This window comes from Microtus pennsylvanicus, chromosome X (assembly GCF_037038515.1).
Source record: "Microtus pennsylvanicus isolate mMicPen1 chromosome X, mMicPen1.hap1, whole genome shotgun sequence".
In the NCBI taxonomy this organism is placed as follows: Eukaryota; Metazoa; Chordata; class Mammalia; order Rodentia; family Cricetidae; genus Microtus; species Microtus pennsylvanicus.
Genome location: NC_134601.1, coordinates 100936047 through 100960084, shown reverse-complemented (window position 1 = coordinate 100960084; position 24038 = coordinate 100936047). Strand labels below are relative to the sequence as shown.

The 24038-nt window shown below is 36.6% G+C and overlaps 1 protein-coding gene across 5 annotated transcripts in view; it reads left to right on the top strand.

Moving 5' to 3' along the window:
• Tab3 (TGF-beta activated kinase 1 (MAP3K7) binding protein 3) overlaps positions 1-24038 on the top strand; it is a 62287-nt gene that overhangs the window by 29820 nt on the left and 8429 nt on the right. For 3 of the 5 annotated variants that reach the window (XM_075957289.1, XM_075957287.1, XM_075957284.1), the window contains 5 exons: positions 1592-1786; positions 8115-9570; positions 10574-10734; positions 15587-15680; positions 18297-18380. In XM_075957289.1, the coding sequence (XP_075813404.1) occupies positions 1685-1786; positions 8115-9570; positions 10574-10734; positions 15587-15680; positions 18297-18380 (1897 nt within the window). In that variant the 5' untranslated portion in view covers positions 1592-1684. The remainder of the gene's footprint in view (positions 1-1591; positions 1787-8114; positions 9571-10573; positions 10735-15586; positions 15681-18296; positions 18381-24038) is intronic. The other 2 variants (XM_075957288.1, XM_075957285.1) reach the window with 1 other exon arrangement.

Below are 24038 nucleotides of genomic sequence, written 5' to 3'. Positions count from 1 at the left end.
TCAGTTAAGTAGTCATGAGTTGTTTTGAATATGGCAGTCCCTCAGTGGTAGGAAAGCTGTCCCATTTATTACCAATTATTCACTAAAGTGTAAACTAGCTAAAGTAATTAAATGCAAATTTTTGAAGCCCATTTATAATAAAGATAGGAGGGTGGCTAGATGGTTCAGTATGTAGAGGTATATGCTGCAGAACCTGAGGGTTTGATCCCCAGGGCCCATAATGGTGAAAGGAGAGAACCATTTCCCTGGAGTTAGCATCTAGAGCCTCTCCACGTGCACTGGGTCACATGTATGCACATGCACACACACACACACACACACACAGAGAGAGAGAGAGAGAGAGAGAGAGAGAGAGAGAGAGAGAGAGAGAGAGAGAGAGAGAGAGAGAGAATGTGCGCTAGAGAGGTGGCTTAGCAGTGAAGAATACTCATTGCTCTTGCAGAGGACCTAGATCCAGTTTCCAGCACCTACAGAGTAGTTAACAATCATCTGTAACTCATTTTTTGGTAGTGTGTTGTCCTCTTCTGACTTTGGCAGGCACTCGGAGGCACTCGGCACATATATGGTGCACATACATACATACATGCAGGCAAAACATTCAAAAACATAAAAATGAATCTCTAAAAAAGTAGAATATTGATATACATGTGACCTAGCCTTCTGCCTTAAACTTTTGGCTTCTACATGTTCTTTGCAGATGTTTATTTTCAGTTTTCCTTGACGATAAGTGACTGAACACAGCAAATACATGAAATTGTACAGTTTTTAAAATGGTAATGATAAATATAAGAAACGTATTGGTTCATTGGCCTTAGATGCCACCATTTGATTTATAAGGCATTTGTTTCAGAAGTTACCTTATTATCAGATGCTTAATTTGAGTAGTTCTGGGGAAGATTGAGGGATCATTTGACTCTCCGGATACTACTCACACTATCTACATCTTTAACGCTTGTTTCATTGGTGTCACAACTGCGAAAGCCTCAGCAGCCAGGTCTAATGATTCTCCAGCAACAGATTGGAAGCAAAGTCGCTGCATTTCTGTTTGTCTGCCCACTCTGTTTCATTTAGATATGAGATTTCATTGACATAAATGTCAAGTTAAATCAATCTTTTGTCTTTAGAGTACATGGAGAATAAATCATACAAGTATTCTTAGTGGTATTATTGTCAAGTTCTTATTTCTCTGTTTCATTATTCCAGGTGCCAGAGAAATGACTGTGCCTTAGAGAAGTGATATTATAGACCTTGGAAAAACAGGAATGATTGTACTAAGTAAAATTTCTCAAGGGTAAAATGTCTTGTTGCATAGCAATATAATATACTGTGTACTTTTAATCTGACTGGTGCTTTTCTTTTTCCAGAATTAAAGTGAAACAGAAGATTTGGGGTTCTCTGTTTTGGTTGTTGTCTTTTTTAAACACTAATTTGATTGTTTATATTACATCAAAAGGAATAAAATCAAATTTGTTCATTTTTTAACATTGGGCCTAGGTATAATTATTTTAATTTTCTTGATTTTAATCAATTAATGGTGTCTGAAGAAAGTAAAATATGGAATTAGACTTAACCAAACTTTTATTTCTTTTAGTAGAAAATGACAGAGGTGTTGGATGATCATTACTTTTGGAAGACCTGTTAATATCCATTTCCTAAGAAAGACTTGACCAACATTTACTCTGGCATGGCGCAAAGCAGTCCACAGCTTGATGTTCAGGTTCTCCATGATCTCCGACAACGTTTCCCTGAAATTCCAGAGGGTGTGGTATCTCAGTGCATGTTACAGGTACATTTCCTGCCAATGATGGGACAGTAATGTTCCAGGTTTCCTTGTTGGAGTTGGCATTATGTTGTGGTGGGACTGTTGACATTGTGGGGTAAATAATTCTGTGTTGGGGGGAATGCCTTGTGACTACTGGTAAGCTCTTTACTATCCTTTCTGAGTTCTACCCATGGTGTAACAGTAGCATCTTTATAGTTTTGACAATAGAAAATGATTTTATAAATTGCTAAATATTCCATGAGAGGTAAAATCTCACCCAGTTAAAATCCTGTGATATTGGGAAGAATAAATAAGTGCATGTAGCTAAAGAAAAGAAGATTCTCCAGCAAGATGGAGCAGTGAGTAAGGATACTTGCTGCTAAGCCTGATGTCATGAGCTTGATCCTTGAGAAGCACGTGATAAAAGGAAAGAACCTGTTCCCAAGAGTTCCTCTGACCTCTGCTTGCACACTCCCCTCTCCCAATGAATAAATAATTTTAAGTGAATTTCCATTAATCCCTGAATCCTTAGAATTGATATTTTTCTTTGGCTTGCTCACAGAACTCTACTCATAGTCCTCAGAGTTGCATTTTAAATCCCAGGCTTATGTTAATTTCTATAGAAGTTGTTTGTACCTCAAGTCTATTTTAAAACTCTTTAACTTACTCCCTTCATTTTTTAAAGTTTAAAAGTCCATTATAAATTTAAATGTAAGACCATTTATTTTGTTTGGGAACATTCCTTTTGTCTTGTTCTCAAAACTGAAATCGTTCATTTCTTAGTAACACTCTATTTTTATTGAAGAGAGAACGGAAAAAGAGCATTACTGTTGCCTCTGTTGTCTTATATCATCCTTCATGGTATCTCGGGGTTTTTCGATTGAGACATAGCCCTATTTAGTTGGGAGAAGTACATGATACACAGTAGGTATTTATGTTTACACTCCCTACTGCAGTGTGAGAAACACAAATATATATATAACAAGTTAATTACAAGTAGAGCCTCAGATACCCAGGGATTTCTGTTGTTTACAAATCCTTTACTAGGTCTAGGCCTTTGGGCATAAGGTTATTGTGTAGTAGGTGGTTATTTTTGCTAAGACCTTCCCGGTCTGAATCTTAGTCTTTAGGCCCATTTATGTTTGTGGTTGAGAAAAGCTACTTCCCAGTACAGCAAAACCAAACTAGAGTTGAGTCTTCTAGTTGATACTGTTCTCTAGGATTTACTTTATCTACTTTAGGACCTATCTTAGGACTGCTTCTAGCTCTAACATGTTTGTAATTTATTTGGCTTTGCATTACTTGGATTTTCATGAATAAAATATAAAATTCAGCTCAATGAACACTGTCCTAAATCCTTACTTTTTCTTTGGTGATAGCAGAGTGTTGGTGTGGACATTAACCACCTACTGGCTCTAGGAAGTGCTGTGTTACAGCTCCATGTGATGGTGCATGCCTGGGATCAGGAGGCTGAGGCAGGAGGAGTGCTGTGAATTTTTGGCTAGCTTAGGCTGTGTATCAAGACTGTCTCATCCCCCAAAACCCAAAAACTATTTGTCTATACAGTGACATACATGAACCTAGTAGTTAGCTTTTGAAACACAGGCCTTATATTCTCTCTGGACTATGTTACCTTAAGTTAGATGACTTTTTAGAACTATGATGCTTTATTTCCTTAGTTCTTCAAGATTATTTATATATGTGGGTGCATGTGCAGACACCGCAAAAGGGCATTGTTTGCCCTATTCTATCACTTTGCACTTTATTACATTAAGTCAGAGTTTCTACATAAATCTGGAACTAATCTGATGCCATGCCAAACTAAGCTAATGGCCAGCATGCTTCAGTGATCCTCCTTTCTGCTTCTTTTGTCACAAGTGTTACAGGCACACAAATAGCCACACACAGCTTTTTATGTAGGTACTGAGATTCCCAGCTCAAGCCCTCCTGCTTCCACAGCCAGTACTCCTACTCACTGAACCATGTAGTTCACCGTACATAGCCTTCTTAAATATTCTTACCTGTCACTGAGCCAATGGCCCAGGCCTATAATCCCAGCTGTTTGGGAAAATGAAGCAAAAGGATTACAAGTTAGAGGCCAGCCAGGGCGACTTAATCAGACCCTCTTTCAAATATGAAAAAGAAGGCTGGCAGTATAACTCACTGGTAGAACATGTGTAAAAGCCTAGGTTCAGTCTCCAATTCTGCATAGAAATTTATGACCGTGTGTCCAACTAAACAACATTGGACTTTATGAAATCTTCTACACATTCATTCAATTTTAGTTAAAATGCTTAGCAAATTGAAGATGACATTGAGTCTACTCTGTAGTGTTTTTACAGTAGTTCTGTGATGATAACATTTCCATTGTTTGTATTTATGGTTTTAAATTTTTCTCATATTTTTACTTTAGGCATGCCTGTGAATATGTTGACAGTCTTACCTTTTTATTGTTTGAATTAGGATCCTTTTTGTAAAATTACTATCAGGCTTACAGATATGTTATGTAAAGCATAAAGTTTCATGGTTATTTATAAAAATACCAAATACTATGTTCACAAAAATACAAATATGTTCTCCCCTAATCTCAGACATTTGATACATTTTGAGATAATTTATTTTTCATATATTTTTATTTTCCACCATCTGTCACTGACACATTCTGTTGGCAGTCAACTGAACCCTTTAATTCCTGATTTGCTTTTTTATTTTTTAATTATTTTTATTTTATGTTTATGAGTATTTTTGTGCATGTGTATCTGAACCATGTGCATGCCTATGCCCAAGGAGAGCAGAAGAGGGCATTGGATCCTTGGGGCAAGAGTTAGATGGTTGGGAGCCACCATGTGAATTCTGAGAATTGAACCCAGTTCCTCTGGAAAAGCAGCCAGTGCCCTTAACTGCTAAGCCATTTCTCCAACCACTCCAGATTTTTTCTTTTTTTTATTAATTTTTAAAATTTGTTTTGCATACCAACCACAGTTTCTCCTCTCTCCTCCCTTTCCATTCCCTCCCCACACCTTCCATCTACCTCCTCTCTATCCACTCCTCCATTCAGAAAGAGGCAGGCATCCCATGGGAGTCAACAAAGCATGGCATGTCCAGTTGAGGCAGGATCAAGCTCCTCCCCCTGCATCAAGGCAGGGCAAGGCATCCCAGCATGGGAAAGAGGTTCCAAAAAGCCAGCACATGCGCCAGGGACGCATCCCACTTCTAGGGGCCCCACAAACAGATCAAGCTACACAACTGTCATCCACATGCGGAGGGCCTAGGTCTGTTCCACTGCCTAGCTGTGGGTCCAGGGTCCATGAGCTTTCACTAGCTAGTCAGCTAGTCTACTCTGTGTTTTCCCATCATGATTTTGACACGTCCTGCCAACTTGCTCATATAATTCCTCCTTCTCTGACTGGACTCCTAGAGCTCAACCCAGTGCTTGGATCTCTGCATCTGCTTTAATCAGTTACTAGATGAAGGATCTCTGATGACAATTAGGGTAGAATTAGGGTAGTAATCAATCTGATTACAGGAGAAAACCAGTTTAGGCACACTTTCTACTATTGCTAGGAGTCATAGCTGGGGTCATTCTTGTTGATTCCTGGGAGTTTCCCTAGTACCAGGTTTCTCTCTAGCTCCAAAATGACCCCCTCTATCTTGATCATTACTCTTCCCCCTCTGTTTCACTCCCAACTCAGCCAGCTTGATCCTTCATATTCCTACCTTTCTGTCCCCTCCCTTGTACCCCTTCCCTGCCCCCACTTTATCCAGGAGATCTCATCTATTTCCCCTTCGCAGGGAAAGCCATGGGTCCCTCTTAGAGTCCTCCTTGTTACCCAGCTTCTTTGGGGCTGTGGATTGTAGACTGATTTTCCTTTGCTTTACATCTAATATCCTTTTATGAGTGAGTAGATACCATGTTTGTCTTTCTGGGTCTGGGTACCTCACTCAGGATGATTTTTTTTCTAGCTCCATCCATTTCCCTGCAAATTTCATGATGTCTTTGGTTTTCGCAGCTGACTAATACTCCATTGTGTAAATGTACCACATTTTCTTTATCCATCCTTTGGTTGAGGGGCATCTAGGTTATTTCGGGTTCTGGCTATTATGAATAATTCTGTTATGAACATAGTTGAGCAAGTGCCCTTGTGGTATGATTGAGCTTCCTTTGGGTATATGCCCAAGATTGATATTGCTAGGTCTTAAGGAAGGTTGATATTGCTAGGTCTTGAGGTAAATTGATTCCCAATTTTCTGAGAAACCATCATACTGATTTCCAAAGTGGCTGTACAAGAGTGTATTCCCACCAGCAATGGAGGAGTGTTCCCCTTGCTCCATGTCCTCTCCAGTATAAGCTATCATCAGTGTTTTTGATCTTAGCCATTCTGACAGGTGTAAGATGGTATCTCAAAGTTGTTTTGATTTGCATTTTTCTGATAGATGTCGAACAGTTCTTTAAGTGTTTCTCAGCCATTTGAGATTCTTCTGTTGAGAATTCTGTTTAAATCTGTACTCTGTTTGTTAATTGGAGTATTTGGTATTTTGATGTCTAGTTTCTTGAGTTATTTATATACTTTGGAGATCAGCCCTGTCAGATGTGGGGTTGGTGAAGATCTTCACCTGTTTTGAAAGCTGCCATTTTGTCTAATTGACAGTGTCCTTTGTCTTACAGAGCTTTTCAGTTTCAGGAGGTCCCATTTATTAATGTTTGATCTCAGTGTCTATGCAACTAGTGTTATATTCAGGAAGTGGTCTCCTGTGCCAATGTGTTCAAGGCTACTTCTCACATTCTTTTCTATCAGTTTCAGTGTAACTGAATTTATGTTAAGGTCTTTCATCCACTTGGACTTAAGTTTTCAGATGAGGTTTTTGTTTTAATTTATCAGATAAGGTTTTAATAGGTAGTTTTTCATTCTTACTCACCATGATTTTCAGGCAAGACAAGAAAATTTTGCAGTTTGAGTATTCCTAAACTTCAGTTAGTCCCTCTTTCTGTAGTACTTTTCAAGCACTTTCTATAAGGAAAATAAAATTACCTATGTTTTTTTTCCATGAATCAAATTCTTTAAATTTCTAGATTTCATTTTTGCAAATGTTTTCTTGACTGTGAGTTTGGTGTTTTTATTAACTTCTTAAGGCTCCAACTTAGTAATGTCTTTTGCTCACACATGCTTTCCTTTGAAGTTACTATGTAGAAAGAGCACTGGGACTTGAGATCAGGGACCTAGAAGTGGCTGTACAGTTAACCAGTTCATTGCCTTTTACAACACCATGCCAATTCCTAGTTTTCTTTTTCTGCATCTGGAGTGTTAGTGGGTCTGTAGTTGAACTCTAAATGTATCTCAACAATACCATCATTGCAGTGCATGTCCTGTGGTAGACTTAATGTTTTATTTGATTCTCTTCAGTGAAGTATTTCCTTTCACTTTTATGTAAAATAAAAATGTAAAATTAGGTATAATAACATATATGTTTGAGTTACAGGAAAGTCATGTTCATTAAGAAATTTATTAATTATTTCAAAGATGGTAAATAATGTGTTTTACTCTAATAAAATAGTTGAGAGTTCTGTATTTTAGTGGAAACTGCTTTATAATATCTTTTAAAATATTTAAAGTAGACATGGAACTTCTAAAGGACAGTTATTACATGTGCATAACTAAAAAGCTATCCCAAGTATATTACATTGCTGTTTAGCTGGCACAAACTTTATGATAGAGTGAATTTCATTAATGTAATCTGGATATGGTTGTTAAATTCTCGTTAATTCTGGCTAAATCATGAAGGCATGGCTCCAACTATGGAATTTTGCTTGTTGCTCATTTTACTTATATTGCTTAAATCTTTCCTAATGATGCAGGTTAAAGGTATTTGGGGATAAATTTGGATAAAAGAAAAGTAAAGTCTGTGGCATTTTTATTGTTTAAAGTCTTCAGGAATATTATTTTTTCCGTTTGTGGTTCTGGTGCCTTTTGAAAACTAAAGGATGGTTATTTTCATTTTTATCAGGTTAAACTTAATGATGGATGTTACAGCAATTGTGATGAACCCGAGAGTAGCACATTTTAAGTTGCTGAGCTGCAACAAGTATAAAATGAGTCCTGCATTTGGAATGAGAAAACTTGGGGTTGAGTCACAATGTTCATTAGTAGGTGCTTTACATTTCTGTAGTAGTAGTGGTAGTACTAGTAATGTGAGCTAAATGCTTATAATTTTAATTGTTTAAGATTCCTTGTGTAGGACAGATGACTAATGATTTTTATGATTAAAATACTCCTCTCTACTTAGAATGAGTACTTGTATAACTGACTTCCACTGTTAATTTTGCCCATGTTGTTTGTACCATTTTCTCCCATAGAATAACAACAATCTTGAAGCCTGTTGCCGAGCCCTTTCCCAGGAGAGCAGCAAATACTTGTATATGGAATACCATAGTCCAGAAGACAATAGGATGAATAGAAATCGCCTTTTGCATATTAACCTGGGTATCCATTCTCCTAGTAGCTACCACCCAGGAGATGGAGCTCACCTTAATGGTGGTCGAACACTGGTACATAGCTCAAGTGATGGACATATTGATCCTCAGCATACAGCAGGTAAACAGCTGATATGTTTAGTTCAGGAACCGCACTCAGCCCCAGCTGTTGTGGCTGCTACTCCCAACTATAATCCATTTTTTATGAATGAACAGAACAGAAGTGCAGCTACTCCTCCTTCACAGCCACCTCAGCAGCCATCTTCCATTCAAACAGGAATGAATCCATCTGCTATGCAAGGGCCTTCACCACCACCACCTCCGTCCTACATGCACATACCTCGGTATAGTACAAATCCAATTACTGTTACAGTGTCCCAAAACCTCCCTTCTGGACAGACTGTACCAAGAGCTTTACAGATTCTTCCGCAAATTCCAAGCAATCTCTATGGATCTCCTGGTTCTATTTATATTAGACAGACATCTCAGAGTTCATCAGGAAGACAGACTCCTCAGAATGCTCCGTGGCAGTCCTCAACACAAGGCCCAGTGCCTCATTACAACCAACGTCCTTTACCTGTTTATCCACATCAGCAGAACTATCAACCTTCTCAGTATTCTCCCAAGCAACAGCAGATTCCTCAGTCAGCTTACCACTCACCACCCCCTTCTCAGTGTCCTTCCCCCTTTAGCTCTCCACAGCATCAAGTACAACCCTCCCAGCTGGGTCATCCAAGCTCTCATGTGTTTATGCCTCCTAGTCCTTCAACTACTCCACCTCACCTCTATCAACAAGGACCTCCTAGTTATCAGAAACAGGGGAGTCATTCAGTAGCCTATCTCCCTTACCCAGCATCTAGCTTACCCAAAGGTTCCATGAAGAAAATAGAAATTACAGTTGAACCTTCTCAAAGACCTGGGACAGCAATAACTAGGAGTCCTTCACCCATCAGTAATCAACCATCTCCAAGGAACCAGCATTCACTGTATACAGCTACCACACCACCTTCAAGTTCCCCATCTAGAGGGATGTCTAGTCAACCAAAACCTCCATTTAGTGTTAATCCTGTGTATATTACATATACACAGCCAACTGGACCTTCATGTGCTCCATCACCATCTCCTCGGGTGATGCCAAACCCAACTACAGTTTTTAAAATTACTGTAGGCCGAGCAGCAACTGAAAACCTTTTAAATTTAGTGGACCAAGAAGAACACTCTGCAGCACCAGAACCTATTCAGCCCATTTCAGTGATACCAGGCTCCGGGGGAGAAAAGGGAACCCACAAATATCAGCGGAGTTCTAGTTCTGGATCAGATGACTATGCCTATACACAAGGTAAACTTTAGACTGGTGAAATTTACTATTTATAGTCAACATGTGGTATCTGATTGAAAATAAAACACTATTGGCTAGTTACTTTCAATTAAATGCTTAGTATATATTAAATGTTGAGTGGTAGCACTACCTAGAGTAAAATTATTGTTTCAGAGTCATCTATTGGCTGTTTTTAAATAAGAAACTGCGAGTATGATCATTGTAACCTTGTAAACTAATCAGACTTTATTGGGGGATATCATTCATTGGGAAAAGTATAGACAAATACAATGAATATTGTGAAAATATACATACAACTTGGACTCTGGTTTATCAAATCAAAGAATTTGAGTTTTCTAAACAGGGCTGGAAGGGCAAGCATAATAATATTTTTAAGTGTTATAAGCAGTGGAATTAATGAAGAAAATTCATATTGTCTAGGGAAATTGAAGTTTAAAAAACCTATTTAGAGTCTTTAAGATTGTATAAGAATATATGAGAGTTTAGCATTCTTTCAATATTTAAGAGAGGAATTCATTATAATTGTGATTCAGAATGCCTGGTGTCAAGCCTTGTGTCTGTGTGTGTCTGAGAGAGCAGGCATGCACATATGTACAAATGTGGACCTGCTGTGTGGAGGTCAGAGAGCCATTCAGTCAGTTCCCTCCTGCCACTTTGTGGAATCTGGAGATGAGACTCGGGCCTGCAGAAAAGTATGTTTACCTGCTTAGCCATTTCAATGGTCCTTAAGCATTTTAACATACACACAAGTATGGATTAAGAGGCTCTCAGGAAAACGAAATGTGACAGAACAAGAGGTATGAACAGATGATGCCATTTTGGGGTAGTAGCTTAGAGCTAAAGTAAAGCAGAAATGGATATAGCACGGTGTTACTAAGACCTTAAGAGTAAATGCTGATGCCCAGATCGAATGAATGAATCTTCTGTCCATTAACAGTATATTTAGAAATTCTCCTGTTGTTTGACTTTATTTTCTGCAATGACTTTATCTGTAATGCTATAGCCTTGCTGTTACATCAGCGAGCAAGGATGGAGAGGTTAGCAAAGCAATTGAAACTTGAAAAAAAGGAGCTAGAGCGGTTGAAGTCTGAAGTTAACAGTATGGAGCATGACCTGATGCAGAGACGGCTCAGAAGGGTCAGTTGTACCACTGCAATCCCTACGGTAAGTGATCTGTTACACCATATAATAGGAAGATACGGACATTCTCTGTCCACATCACTTGTTTTTCTTTCAAGTTCTAATCCTGCCTGATTTTTTAAAAAAAGGACAACAACAACAACAAAAATTAATGAATGCAAGAGATTTGCACATAGTAATTCTTGTCAGAAAATGCTTTTTCACACTTGTAATTGCTCATGATTATTTTCAAAGACTGACAGTTATAATTAGAGTGTAGATTTATTGCAAGAGTATATGATAACAAAAGGCTTCATAAATTACTCTTTCAAGCATAGACTGTATATTTTTCTAAGTGTTTCAAGTGGGTTTAAATAAGTTAAATACTAATTTTGAAATTTTGACAATATTGGTGATAGAATATCTTAAGGCAGGGTAGTTCCATTCTGTGTAACTATGTAAATGTTCACTGTGCACCAGTAATGTTCTTAAGGAAATTAGTAAAGAGTTATTATATTTTTAACTTGTTGCTTAATGTATTTGAGTTCTAATGATGTTACATAACTTTGAAAATTATGAAATTTATCTCCTCTGTCATGTCACCTTTTCTGTGATTTAGTTGATCTTTTCACCATTTGATATTCATGTATTCTGTATATGTTTATGAATATGATACTGTGTTAGATGTTTAGTAGTTAATCTGTGAGTGAAAAGTAGGCTTCAGTGATAATTGCTGTATTTGCTCATAGATAATGAAGGCAATTGCACATTAATTGGTTTGTGAATATAATTGGTGTACATCTCTACTTTCATGCATCATCCTGGAATGATCTTCCAAAGCTTCATGTGTGTAAATCCTTACTAAGGGTATTCATCTTCTTCCCATCTCTAAACCTGGGGTGATCTGGCTCTTGAATGTATATGTGAGGCTCTTTGTCCTCAGTAAGGAAGGCAGGCTACAGCTGCTTTCTTGGAGAGTTTGCCCTGCACTATTTAGAAAGAGAGGAAAGGGAAAATTATTCTTGACGGGAAAAGAATATAAGGTACTTATGGCTTGAAGCCGAGACAATCTTACTTTCAAGGCACAGTAAGTCAAGTTTCCTTGTTTAGGCCTGAAATTTCTAATGAGTTTACAGAAGTTATTTGTATAAAAGTGAGTAGAGTGGAGACCTTTAACACTGCAGTGGTCAAGGTGCTTGAACTTTCTTCTGCTGTTAAGAGGGAACTAGTAGAAGCTTTTTGAGAAAGAAGGTTCTTGAGAAAGAGGCATACACAATAAATTAATGGCTTTTTCTATTCACAACATTACTCAGTTTAGAATGTTAGAAGGGAGGGAGTTATCACAAAGCAATAGAAGCCTTACAAAGCTAGCTGCAAGAGTGATGTTAATGGAAATCAAGTATCATTCTGATTTCCTTTATATGAAATCTTCATTGACTCATCTGTTGAGAGAAGCAAGCAAAGGATAGTTGGACACCTTTTAATCATTTAGATATCTGTAGAGTAGTTATCTTTTGTCAGAGCATTGCTTTGAAACACCAAGCACATTATAGCTCCAGTTAAATAAGCATTGTTTTTAGTTGGAAGTAGAAAACCATTTGGTGTGGCTTTAATTATTGTTTCAAATAAAAACACCCACATTTTATATTGGATTTTTTATTGATGGGTCTGTTTTTCAGAAAGGAAAAATAGTAGATCCTCTCTGGGCAGTAGTTTATGGTTTATAATTTAAAGCTTAAAAGTGAAATGGGCAAAATAGTTGAATAAATCAAGTATAGCCATCCTTCACCAACAGAAATTCGACACTTAAGAGTAAGTTGGAGGACAGTAGGGCTTGGCCGAGGGGTAGTTCCTGTGTGCATGAAGGTTAAGATAGCAAGTGGATTTTCAAGTGCAAACTTGACTATTCCGCTGCTTGTGTCAGTCACGTATCTCTACAATACCTATAGTAGAATACCCATGTTATGGCGTTTAAATAGCGCTGGAAAAGGTATGTTATGTTCAGCAGTTTATACAATGTCCAACAAATAGCAAGTGTCTTTATAAACTAGCTTGGAAACAAAAATGCTGAAAATTTTTGCTTGAAATAGATACACAAATCTGAGTCATTTCATAAAACTGATTTTCTTTTAAGATACCAATAAGGTACAGTTGGGTGGAAAAAGGAACCAAGAAACAAATCATTTAGTCAGAATTTCCAGTTAGTTCATTGAGTCTCATTTGAAGTAATACCCATTATGGGATTGGGAATCAGATTACCTCTGGCACTTACTGTCTATATTGATTTCTCATTAAAGGGAATTATTATAAGTATGTTATAATATTGTCCACATAAGGAGACAATGTATGTAGTGTGTGACGTGGATGTCATTAAGTACTCAACAAGTAATTGTCTTTAGGAACATAACACTCATGTATACAAATACCAGAGAACTGACACTTTTTACTAATATGCACACATTGTTACTTTTCGGGTTTCCAAGCAACTTCTTACCAAGTTGTACATTAAAAATAGGAGAGAAATGCTTAGTTAATGAGACTAGGATATACATTTCTGAGCAGCAATATATATATAGTTGCAGAAATTTTGAGGAGCAGTGAAATAATGTTTTTCAAATGATAGCAAAAGTGTACTGATGGTGTCCTTTTTCTTTAGCTTGCTGTTTATCACATTTTATTAAATGGCTCATAAGAGATATGCATGTGAGAAAGAAATGTTAACCTTTTGCTAATAATATTCATAGAGGAGGCAGAGTTTTAAATTTTACCTTGAAAGAGAAATAAGATTTTAATATAGAGAGAGCTGCTAGTTGTCCCCTCCCCAAGTCAGATTCATCCTATTCTAATTGAATTTTGGGATTACTCCACTGATTTGTGTCCTCATTATATAATTGAGGCCAAGGAACCAAAACCCATCAGTGTTCTTCAATATTGGTGTCTATGAGACTAGATTTTAAAGTTCCAAATAGTTGGCTTAAAAGATTTCTACTACCTTTTCAGAAGAGCATAGAATTTTTTATTTGGAAATGTCAACTACAAACATTATTTTTGCCTACATGTAAGTCGAAATTATTATAATTTATAGTGAATCTGAATCCTCCACGGAAACACAGTGTGCTTTTGATAAATGACACTTCTCAGAAACAGCATTTATCTCCCCCTGTTTAATCAGAAGCTATGAGAAGAATAGGTAAACCCTAAGTTGAATGAATTCAAGTGGTTCCTCTCTCTTAGAATGATAAAAATGATTCTGGTTAAAAGCAAATATATAGTAGCCTTTTGATTATCATGTGTGTTATTAATACTTCCATGCTATGTTTACAAAGCACTCAAGGCCACTATGCTAAAAGTCATTTCTTCCTATTGCAAAACATATAGGAAGGATAAGCCCAAGGTACTGAACTCACAAAGTAGGGGTTTACTTATGTGTTCCTAGGAGGGTGAAGTTATCCTTATTAATGCTCAGGTGTGTGCTGTACACTATTTTAGTACTACTCAGTTTAAGAATTTTGTGCCTTAATATCACACACTTCACCCAATGGAATGAAAAAAGAACAATTCAAATTAAATGTTTCTAGGTTAATTTTGTTGTTGAATCTCCAGCATTCTAAGGGCTTGGAAATTTTTTAAAAGTTAAAAATGCAGTTTGATATTTATTCTTCAAAATATTTGAGACTAAATAATGATAGTGATAAGGTCATGAGATAAGTGGGTACAAAACATGTAAAAATTAACAGTCATTAAATGCTGTCATGTATAGACAATATCCAGAAATTGCTCTTAAGCCTTTTTACATCACTGCATTGAACTTTTGGTCCCTGCCGGTTTCTATGCATGCCCGCTTACTCTTACAATATTCCAGAAGCATACGGTATCCTTTCTGCTCTTTTTTGTGCACTGTTAACCTGTTTAGTCTTTGGAACAATACACATTTTTAACAATAAATCTCTCTCTCTCCGTTAGTAGATAATTTAGCATTTGACTTTATGCAATTGAAATTACCCTAGTGATTGAGCTAGTACCTGGGCTGTGTGGAAAAAGCTTCACTATCCATGCCACTAGAATCTAGGCACAGAAACTGTAAAGAAATTAAGAGTGGGGTGGGAATTGAACCTTATAAAAAATGGTTTAGTCACTGAAAGACCCTAGGGGGTAGAATGGACTGGACAGGTTAAAGTAGAAGAAACAGAGGAGTTTATTGGTACCTGATATTTCTCTATGTTAAAGTGCTTCTCTTGATCTAGAAAAAAAAATATTTCTACACACACACACACATATATATATATACATATGTGTGTGTGTGTGTGTGTGTGTGTGTGAGAGAGAGAGAGAGGGGGGGGGGGATTTGTATAAGTCCTTGCTCTACCAGTTACTAGCTTTATACATTTGGGGAAACTTAACCTCTCTGTGCTGTTTTATCATTAGTAATTCCATGTAATATAACAATACCTACCTCAAAACTCCTTTTAGCAGAAGGAATGAGAAAATGCTGTAAACCACGTACCTGAACCTATATGAAAGAACTAATTTTTACCAGGTTAGACAAGACTTAAAAATCATGAACATAGCCAATTTAAAAGGTTGTTTGTTGCACTTTCCCTTACTATAAAAATATAAACAAATATTTGCTGTGCTCTAGTATTACAGTAATTGTAGCTTGGATGATAGAACATAGTTTAGTGTGTACCTGGCCACTGTACAGTTTTTGTTAATATGTGGCCATGTTGATGTCCTCAGTATACCTTTTACCTAAAAAATACATAGATATGCTCTCTTTTAGGCAAGGCCGTATTCTTGGTAATACCCAATCAGATTAATTAACATGAAACACAGTTCTTAAATGTTGGGCTTGATAATGACTTTCCCACAATTGCTATTTTGGGTGCTTTCTTACTAGCCTGATGAAATGACAAGATTGAGAAGCATGAACAGACAACTCCAGATAAATGTTGACTGTACACTGAAAGAAGTTGACCTCCTTCAATCTAGAGGTATAGACTTGATTGTTTGGTAAACCATAAATCATAGTATGGTATTTTAATCTGCTTAAATGGCAATAGTTTTGGTTTCATAGATTTAGGGACAGTTTTATCCATTCTAAGAATGCCTTTAAAGAGATCTCCCCACTCCATGGGTCAGGGTCGGTAAAACAATGATGTTACTTTGGCAGCTTCATATATTTGCATTGTTTTATACCGTTACATTGCATTTATCCTTTTAGTCATTTAACATGAGTATTGCATAAATTGATGGGTATTATTTCTAAGACATAGTTTATATTATGTGATAGTCATAGTCTTCCAAAATATTGTGACAGAAAAGAGAGCGCCAAGTAGAATACCTGAGTTCTTGGTTTTAAAAGAAATTCACTTTTACAGTGGAAGCTCTCTTATTTTTCAGTTAGCCAGCTCATCAGATTAGAGAAGGACTTTGTTTCCCATAAACTGCCTATCCCACTAATTACATGTACTGCTTTTACTAGTTAGCTATATTCCTGCAGTTAAAAACAAATGTTTTAATAATGAATAACTAACAGGAATTCTTAGAAATGCTGCTCTTTTAAAAATTTTCTTTGGCCTTTATATAGAGTCAAACATAAAATTATAGGAACCATGAATTAGATTTGAATGAAAACAGGTGAAAAGGGCAGACATTTCTAAGAAAGTGTTGTTAGTGTATCAGAACCGCATTCTGAAGAACCCAAAACACAAAATTATAAATCAAAGTTCAGCAAATTAGGGCAATACTACCTGTTTTTATAAATAGAAGTTTTAGTAAAACAAACTTGCTCATTTGTTTACCTAGTATCTATGGTTCCCTTTGTGTTTCAAGGACAGAGTTGAATGCTTGTAACACATTGTATTGCAAGTCTACAAAATCTAAGTTACTATGAGGATTTGGACAGGAACTTTGTGGACACTTGGCTTTAGGTTATCATGAACATGGTTTATGTAGGAAGTGGTCCTTGTTCAGCACTAAAATACTGCTGTATTGAGGATGTGGTGTAGTGATAGAAGGTTTGCATAGCATATACAGTCCATGGGGATTGTAATCCTCAACACTTCCATAAGAACAGTAGAAGAAAACCCTGCTATGTTTATGTTACCCCAAAGGTGATATGTAATTTTTCTTAACAATTGTTTGCTTGAATCGGCCATCTCCCAAACTTTAATATTCTTAATTATGGCAGCTAAGAGAGCTTCTACAGTTCATTAAGAGTATTATATAATATAGTGTCAAACAGTTGAACTAAAGATATGAAGCCATCTGATCATGGAATTTGAGCTATCAAGCTTGGTTCTCAAAAACCTCGTTAGTCTATGTAGTCTACTAGCTTTAAGCAGTGAAAAAAATCACTATGCATAATATGTAGGGTATATCAACCATTACTATTATGTGATTACATCAACCTTTTTTTTTACTGATGTGGTCATTGGAGCAAAATGAAAATCAGTAACATTAGATCATTTGCTTAAGATGTTTATGGTAAGCTTTCTGTGAATTGCATAATAGAACATCAGCTGTAACTTAAGTGATTGAAGAAATGCATGTGCAGCAGTTAATATATCAAGTAGCAGTATGGCTTTCATGAGCTATAGGAATTTTAAAAACTCTCCTTAAAGTAGCCTATTCAAATGAACGAAACTTTGGTTAATAGAACCTACTGAGTTTTTTGTTTGTTTTTTATTCATTTGTTTTCGGAAGGAGCTCTGGTTTTGGTATATATTGACCAAATGGTATCTTTTGTTGTTCTTAAGATTTAGAAATGCTTAAGGGGTCCAAATATGGTGTACTTTCTTCTAAATTATTTTTTGGTAGTGGGGAGGTGCATTTTCAAGTAGATGCAAATAAATCATTGCATGATTTGATGAAAAACAGCTTAATATTTGATTGTAGTGAGGACATTTTTCACTAGGAGAAAAAAACCAGGAGCCTCAATGCAGTACATCACCCTTTGTATCCAAGCTCAGGTGGAATTGGGGTATAGTGGGCAGAATATGGGAGTGAAGGGGAGAACAGAACTGGCACCTAATGCAGTCTGATCTTGAAGGAGCCCCAATAGGGTACATCACTGAAAAGAAAAATTAAGCCACTGAGTAGACATTTCCAGAGAAAAATCTCTGCAAAACCAGCAAATCTCAGGGCTTGTTTATTCTAAAATTTGCATGCTATCATCATTAGTAAGCCCACAGGGTCATATAACATGCATTTGGCTTCTTCTTTAGATGACTTTATGATAAATTATGAGAATAAGTGTCAAACCTTCTTTGAATTTTTTTAATTAGACCAAACAGGTCCACCACTCTTTTTTTTTTTTTACTTTACCTTTTTCAAATGTTCCATATACAGAATTCTGCTTCTTAAGGGTGCTAGCCTTATAAAAAATACTCCTTTAGGTAATATATAGACATACATTATTTCACTGATGTGCTTGGCTATTTTTTACAACCATTAAAGAAAAGAGGATAGGATTGTGTAATGACATTTGAAACACTAGAAAACATACTCTCTTCCCACGTGTTTCATTAATGTATTTTCTTATAAAAAAGATCAAATAACCAAAGAACAACTCCTAAATACCTGTGGTTTTCTTCTTTTCTTTGTAGGAAACTTTGATCCAAAAGCCATGAATAATTTTTATGACCACATAGAACCTGGCCCAGTAGTACCACCGAAGCCATCTAAAAAAGGTGAGTAGGGTCATAACATCAATATTATAGAAGTTAAATATGCTTCTGAAGAAATTTCTATTCAAGCTATTCATTAGACTCTTTCTCATAAAAGGTGTTATCCACAGTAATGTGGCAAAAATGAAATAGTCCCCAAACTTTAATTTTTTACAAAACATTAAAATTGTTAGAACTGTTGTAAGGCATAGTGATGATTTCTTTATCATAATAAAGCTATATCCTGAAAAATATTCTTCTGCAACAGTGAGGATCTTGAAAATTTTTTCAGTAGACTTTGTACATAAGAATTCTTTGCTGCTTGATAAGCAGAAGGTAAGCGTAACTGATAGGGACATGAGTGTTTTCTCATCAAGAACAAAAAAAGTCCTAAATATTTTCAATATCTTATAACAAATGACTGAATGTAGATTGATCACTCATTTTCTACCCTATTCTTATAAGCCGTATTATTTTATAAGGCTCAATATACAACTGATATTCAAAATTCATATTTTAATCCTTTTTCATTAAGCAATTCAAGAGCGTTTGATTATGAAGACATTGAATAGTAGAGTGCATAAATTCTAGTTCTTTTATGGATTGTGGCTTAGGAGCTTATCTCTTTATTGTTTACTCATATTGTGGATATTTTACCTGATATACATTTGAAATAATGTAGTGATTTCTAAAAATGGTTGAAAATGAATATTAGTGGATGACTACCAAATACTAAATTTGTCACAGTAGCAACATTATATTTAGTCTCAAGGTGAAAGCCTTGGATTATATATCATTGGTTACTTTAGCCTTTTAGGTTCACAAAATATACCTCATTAAACTTGATCAGTACCTTATAAAGTGTTATCTCTTATAGATAGCCTAGCTGATGAGCTATAATTAAATGGCTCAATGGCTGTCATAGAAGAAACAGCCAAAAATACAGGAGTCCACCACATTTAAAACTTAATTTCTTGAATAGTATCATCTCCAAGGAGCTAGATACAAAGCCATACATAGCTTTCCGTGTGCAAAGACAATGAACTGTTGTTGTGGTGCTAGGGAGAGGTCAGGGTGTCAGGTGTACTAAGAAGATCCTCAGAATTGAACCTCTTTGGCACCCAGTTGTTAAGTACTTTGAAGGAAATTTGATGTTGGTTTTTAATGGTGGAATTTTATAACAAATGAAATAGAGAAAAGCAAAAAAAATCAGTTGTAGAAGGAGCAGCGGGCTATGTTCCTGCCCAGCTCCCGCACAACTAGCTTTATACCTGAAATAACAACACACAAATTGTATTCATTTAAACACTGCTTGGCCCATTAGTTTCGGCCTCTTATTGGCTAATTCTCACATCTTGCTTTAACCCATATTTAGTAATCTGTGTAGGACCACGAGGTGGTGGCTTACTGGGAAAGATCTTAACCTGCGTCCATATCTGAGAGGAGAGCTATGGTGTCTGCCTCACTGCCTTCTTTCTCCCAGCATTCTGTTCTGTCTTCCCCGCCTACCTAATTTTCTGTCCTATCAAAGGGCCAAGGCAGTCTTTTTATTAACCAATGAAAGTAACACATAGACCCTCCTCCATCATTTCCCCTTTTTCTGTTTAAACAAAAAAAAGGCTTTAACATATTAAAATTACATATAAAAAACAGTTATCAAGCAAGAATTATAGTTACAATATTTATATCTATTTTATCTTTTACCATAACAAAGAAAAACTATAACTATAACTAACCATTCTTCAACTCCATCAAAGACTCCAGAAGGATATAATATTTATTACCTAATTAAACAAGAAATAAGCAACTTCCAAACTCTAGAAATGACAGAGACATCTCGCTGCCTGGACAGTCACCCAGAGTTCCTCTGTACCGTTGGGGCATCCCTCTTCGGCCTACAGGCCCATAGTATCCAGCAGACTTTTCCATGAAGCAGGAAAATTCAAAGTCAGTTCAGTCACTTTTTTCTGTGTCCTGCAGAATGTCTCGCAAACTCTTTCATGAGTCAGGAACCCTGAAAGACCATCTCACCTTTAGGCAAGTTTAGCAGTCCTCTTTCTATGCGTTCTTTCTGTCCAGTTTATGTAACAGTCCAGGCAAGAGCAGTTTCTTGCCCAAGTGGCTAACCAACTCCATAAGGAGCCTCTTCAATGCCCATCTTCCTCTTGAAGTAGATTGGTGCTGCCAGGAGCAGACGTGTCTCATTGTCATGAAAAGCCCTAAATTATTAAAACATTAAATGCCATATTCTGTAGTCTTTGAAAGATATGAAAAATGTCTATCTAACTGAAATATATCTCTATATATCCAGAAAATCTAACTAACATGACTACAAGCTTGACTGTTATCGATGATTATCCATTAACAACCTGTATTTCCTAATTATACATTACATTTTTAAATGAACTACATAATCACAATACCTTAATCAAGATCAGAAATACATATATGTATAACAAAATTGACCTTAAAATCCATACCAATGCAAATTATTCATATCTATATCATATCCCCCTTTAAAAGTAAAAGAACATTTATAAACAATATTTGGGAATATGGACACAGTTTTTTTCTCTCCAAACTGCTTCATGCTGAATGGGGGTGCTGTTAATCAGATCTTTCATGGTATAACCTGTGTGCCAGGTTCATCTCAGTTGGCAGTTGAGTGAAGTAATTTTTTGAGGGTATTCACAGCAACCTTTCAGGAGAGCGTGGTCTATTATACCATGGGATAAAAGCAATCCACAGGGTCTCATCCTCTGTGAAAACAAAAGAAGATCTTCTCCAAAGCATCATATCCTTAGACCCAAATTCTGAAGTCATACCCTTATGATATCCATTCTGGTTTAGCTTGGTAGCCCATATAATGAAATGTCTCTCTGTACTTAGCTCCTTCACAGTCAAAAATTTTAAAGAAAACACATTGTACATAGTCTAGACTCTCTGTGAATTTTCCATTTTTACATGGCTTATTTTTATTTCTTTTAATCTATAATTAACTGTATGCTGTCTCTTTAAAGACTTTACCCTTTTTTTAAAGCATTAATTTTATTCTCTATATTTTTTTTCTTCTCTCTCCCAAGCTTACATACAATCATACAACACTGTGACCCATTCAGAGGTCTTTTACATCTGAATCTGTCCTATTGTGAATCTGTAATTCTTTACTATCCAGGAGCACTTCTTAAAATGCTAAGCACTTTCTGTGGCTTTGTGGGAGCCTAGGCAGTTTGGATGCTAAGCACTTCTTAAAAAATTAAGTTGTTCCATGTAGAGGTAGTATGGTACCGCCTATTTCCTGCCCAGTCTAAACCTTAACTGCGCTGTTACTATGATAATTACGATAGTTCCTGCCTGAGGTCAGCACAGTTCAGCATGGTGGAGCAGAGCGCTTCTGAGCTGTAGAGCAGCAGGCTGCTCTGGATGTTGGCTCCACCTCTCTCCAATTTCAAAATGGAGGATGTACCATTTTCTACTATCTTTGGGGCCGCCAGGTAGGAGCCACACTCAGCATTTTAAATCTGAGACTGAGTGTGCGGCAAAGAATCTCTTTTCATCCAAGTTACAGCCAAATCTGACAGGCAGAGCACTGCGCAGCCTGGAAACATCTCTCTGTATGGCAGCAGAAATCCACCATGCTCTCCCGATTCTGCCATCTGCCCAGGCGGGGAGTGCAGGCATGGTCTCAGAGTACTTTCTTTCCAATCCCAAATGGGAACACAAACATCCAGTCCCATAAAAGCCATTGAAATGCTTTAACAGGGCAGGGAACCCTGATTGCTCTTTGGGCTGACGAGGGAGGGGAAATTGATTGGGGGATGGGGGGTGGGGAATGGGAAGCGGTGGTTGGGAAGAGACAGAAATCTTTAATAAATAAATTTTTTTAAAAAAGCCCCAGGAAGCTGCGTTTTGAAATGATGCGACTTTTTTTTTCCTGCCGCTGTTGCTGAAACAGGAAATCTCTCTATGGCACAGGCACGTCCTAGCAAACAGTAAGGGATGCGGTCAGGGTGTCAGGTGTACTAAGAAGATCCTCAGAACTGAACCTCTTTGGCACCCAATTGTTAAGTACTTTGAAGGAAATTTGATGTTGGTTTTTGATGGTGGAATTTTATAACAAATGAAATAGAGAAAAAAAATCAGTAAACTTCAAGGTAGACTGAGCTACAAAAAGAATAAATGCAAGATACCACAATTAGAAATATAAAAAGGGTTAGCCATTAAAAATGGTAATGAGAAAATGTGATTAATATCTTCAGTCCAATAAACTCTGCAACCTTAGATAAACTATAAAAGGCCCAATTTTCAAAATTAACAGGTGAAATAGAAAATGTTAATAATTATATACATATTAAGTAAAACTGGATCCATTGTTTAAAAATTTGCCACACAAACATAATTTTAGAACCACAGTTTGCTAGTGAGTGAATTCTTTCAAACATTTAAAAGGGGTAAAAAACAATGTTAAACACAATTTTTTAAAAGATAAGAAAAGGAAAGACTGCTTTCTTGTTGTTTGCTAAACCTTCAACATGAATTGCACCCCAACCCTGTTAGCAACATTACATTCTCCAGAAAAGTAGTGTATTTGTTCAAATTGATGGACTTATCACCACATTCTATCCAAACACTATATATCCTAGAGTTCATTGTTGGATTTTGTCTTTTTTGTTGTTGTTTGTTTTCTGAGACAGGGTTTCTTTGTATAGCCCTGGCTATCCTGGAACTGGCTCTGTAGATTTATAGAACCAGATCTATAGATCTAAAGTCCTCTCTACCCTTATGGATAAATTTCTATTTAAAAAATTTAGTTGAGATATGGTGGTGAGAGTATAAAATGTTACTATTATTTGCCAGATGATTTTAAGCCTTTAATCACAGATTTATGAAAAACTTTTCAGTTTTTGAAATGGAGTCAGTTTTTTTTCTGTGAATCACTGCTTTTTCCTTTTGAAGATGGTCTTATCATAAACTATATGCTAGCTATTAGGTTTATAGATGTGCAACGCCACACCCAACATCATTTCTCTAAAGGTACTTCTAAAGTTAGTATAGGTTGGCTTGCAGTACCATTCAATTAAAAGCAAAACACTAAACTGCTAATAATTAGATATATGTTGGCATTCTAAGTAGACTCTTTAAGATTACCTCTGTAATGATGGTGCTAGAGAATTAGGGGACAGAAGAAAAGGGCCAACAGAAACCTCTTTGGATTGGCATCTGCCGTTAAGTGACACAGGTCTTCAGATAACTCAGCAAATCTCCCTTTACCCTCATTGCAAAAAAATAATATAATAATAATAATGAGTAGCATGGGTGTCATAGGACCTGAGCCAGTGGCTTTCAGATCTAATCTGTATACTGCTCAGATACTGGCCTCTGCATTTTCCAGGATGTTTGTGTGAGTCGGTAAAATGAAGGCATGTGATGTTGTAAAAGGGCTTTCCAAATTGAACACAGCTCACTGTTTTCTTTGCAGCCTTAGGAAACATTTACTATTTTACTCTGCTAATAGAGTTCCAGCTTTTAGTACATAAGTACCATTCTTAGAATTCTGAAGCAGTACTGAGGGATTGCATATGGGATCAGGAGTGATTAGAAAATGCAAGGTCTTTCATTTGCTCTTAAAGGCAAATAATATATAGTGTGCTAGTTGTCGTTTTTAATGCAAGGGTTGCTTAC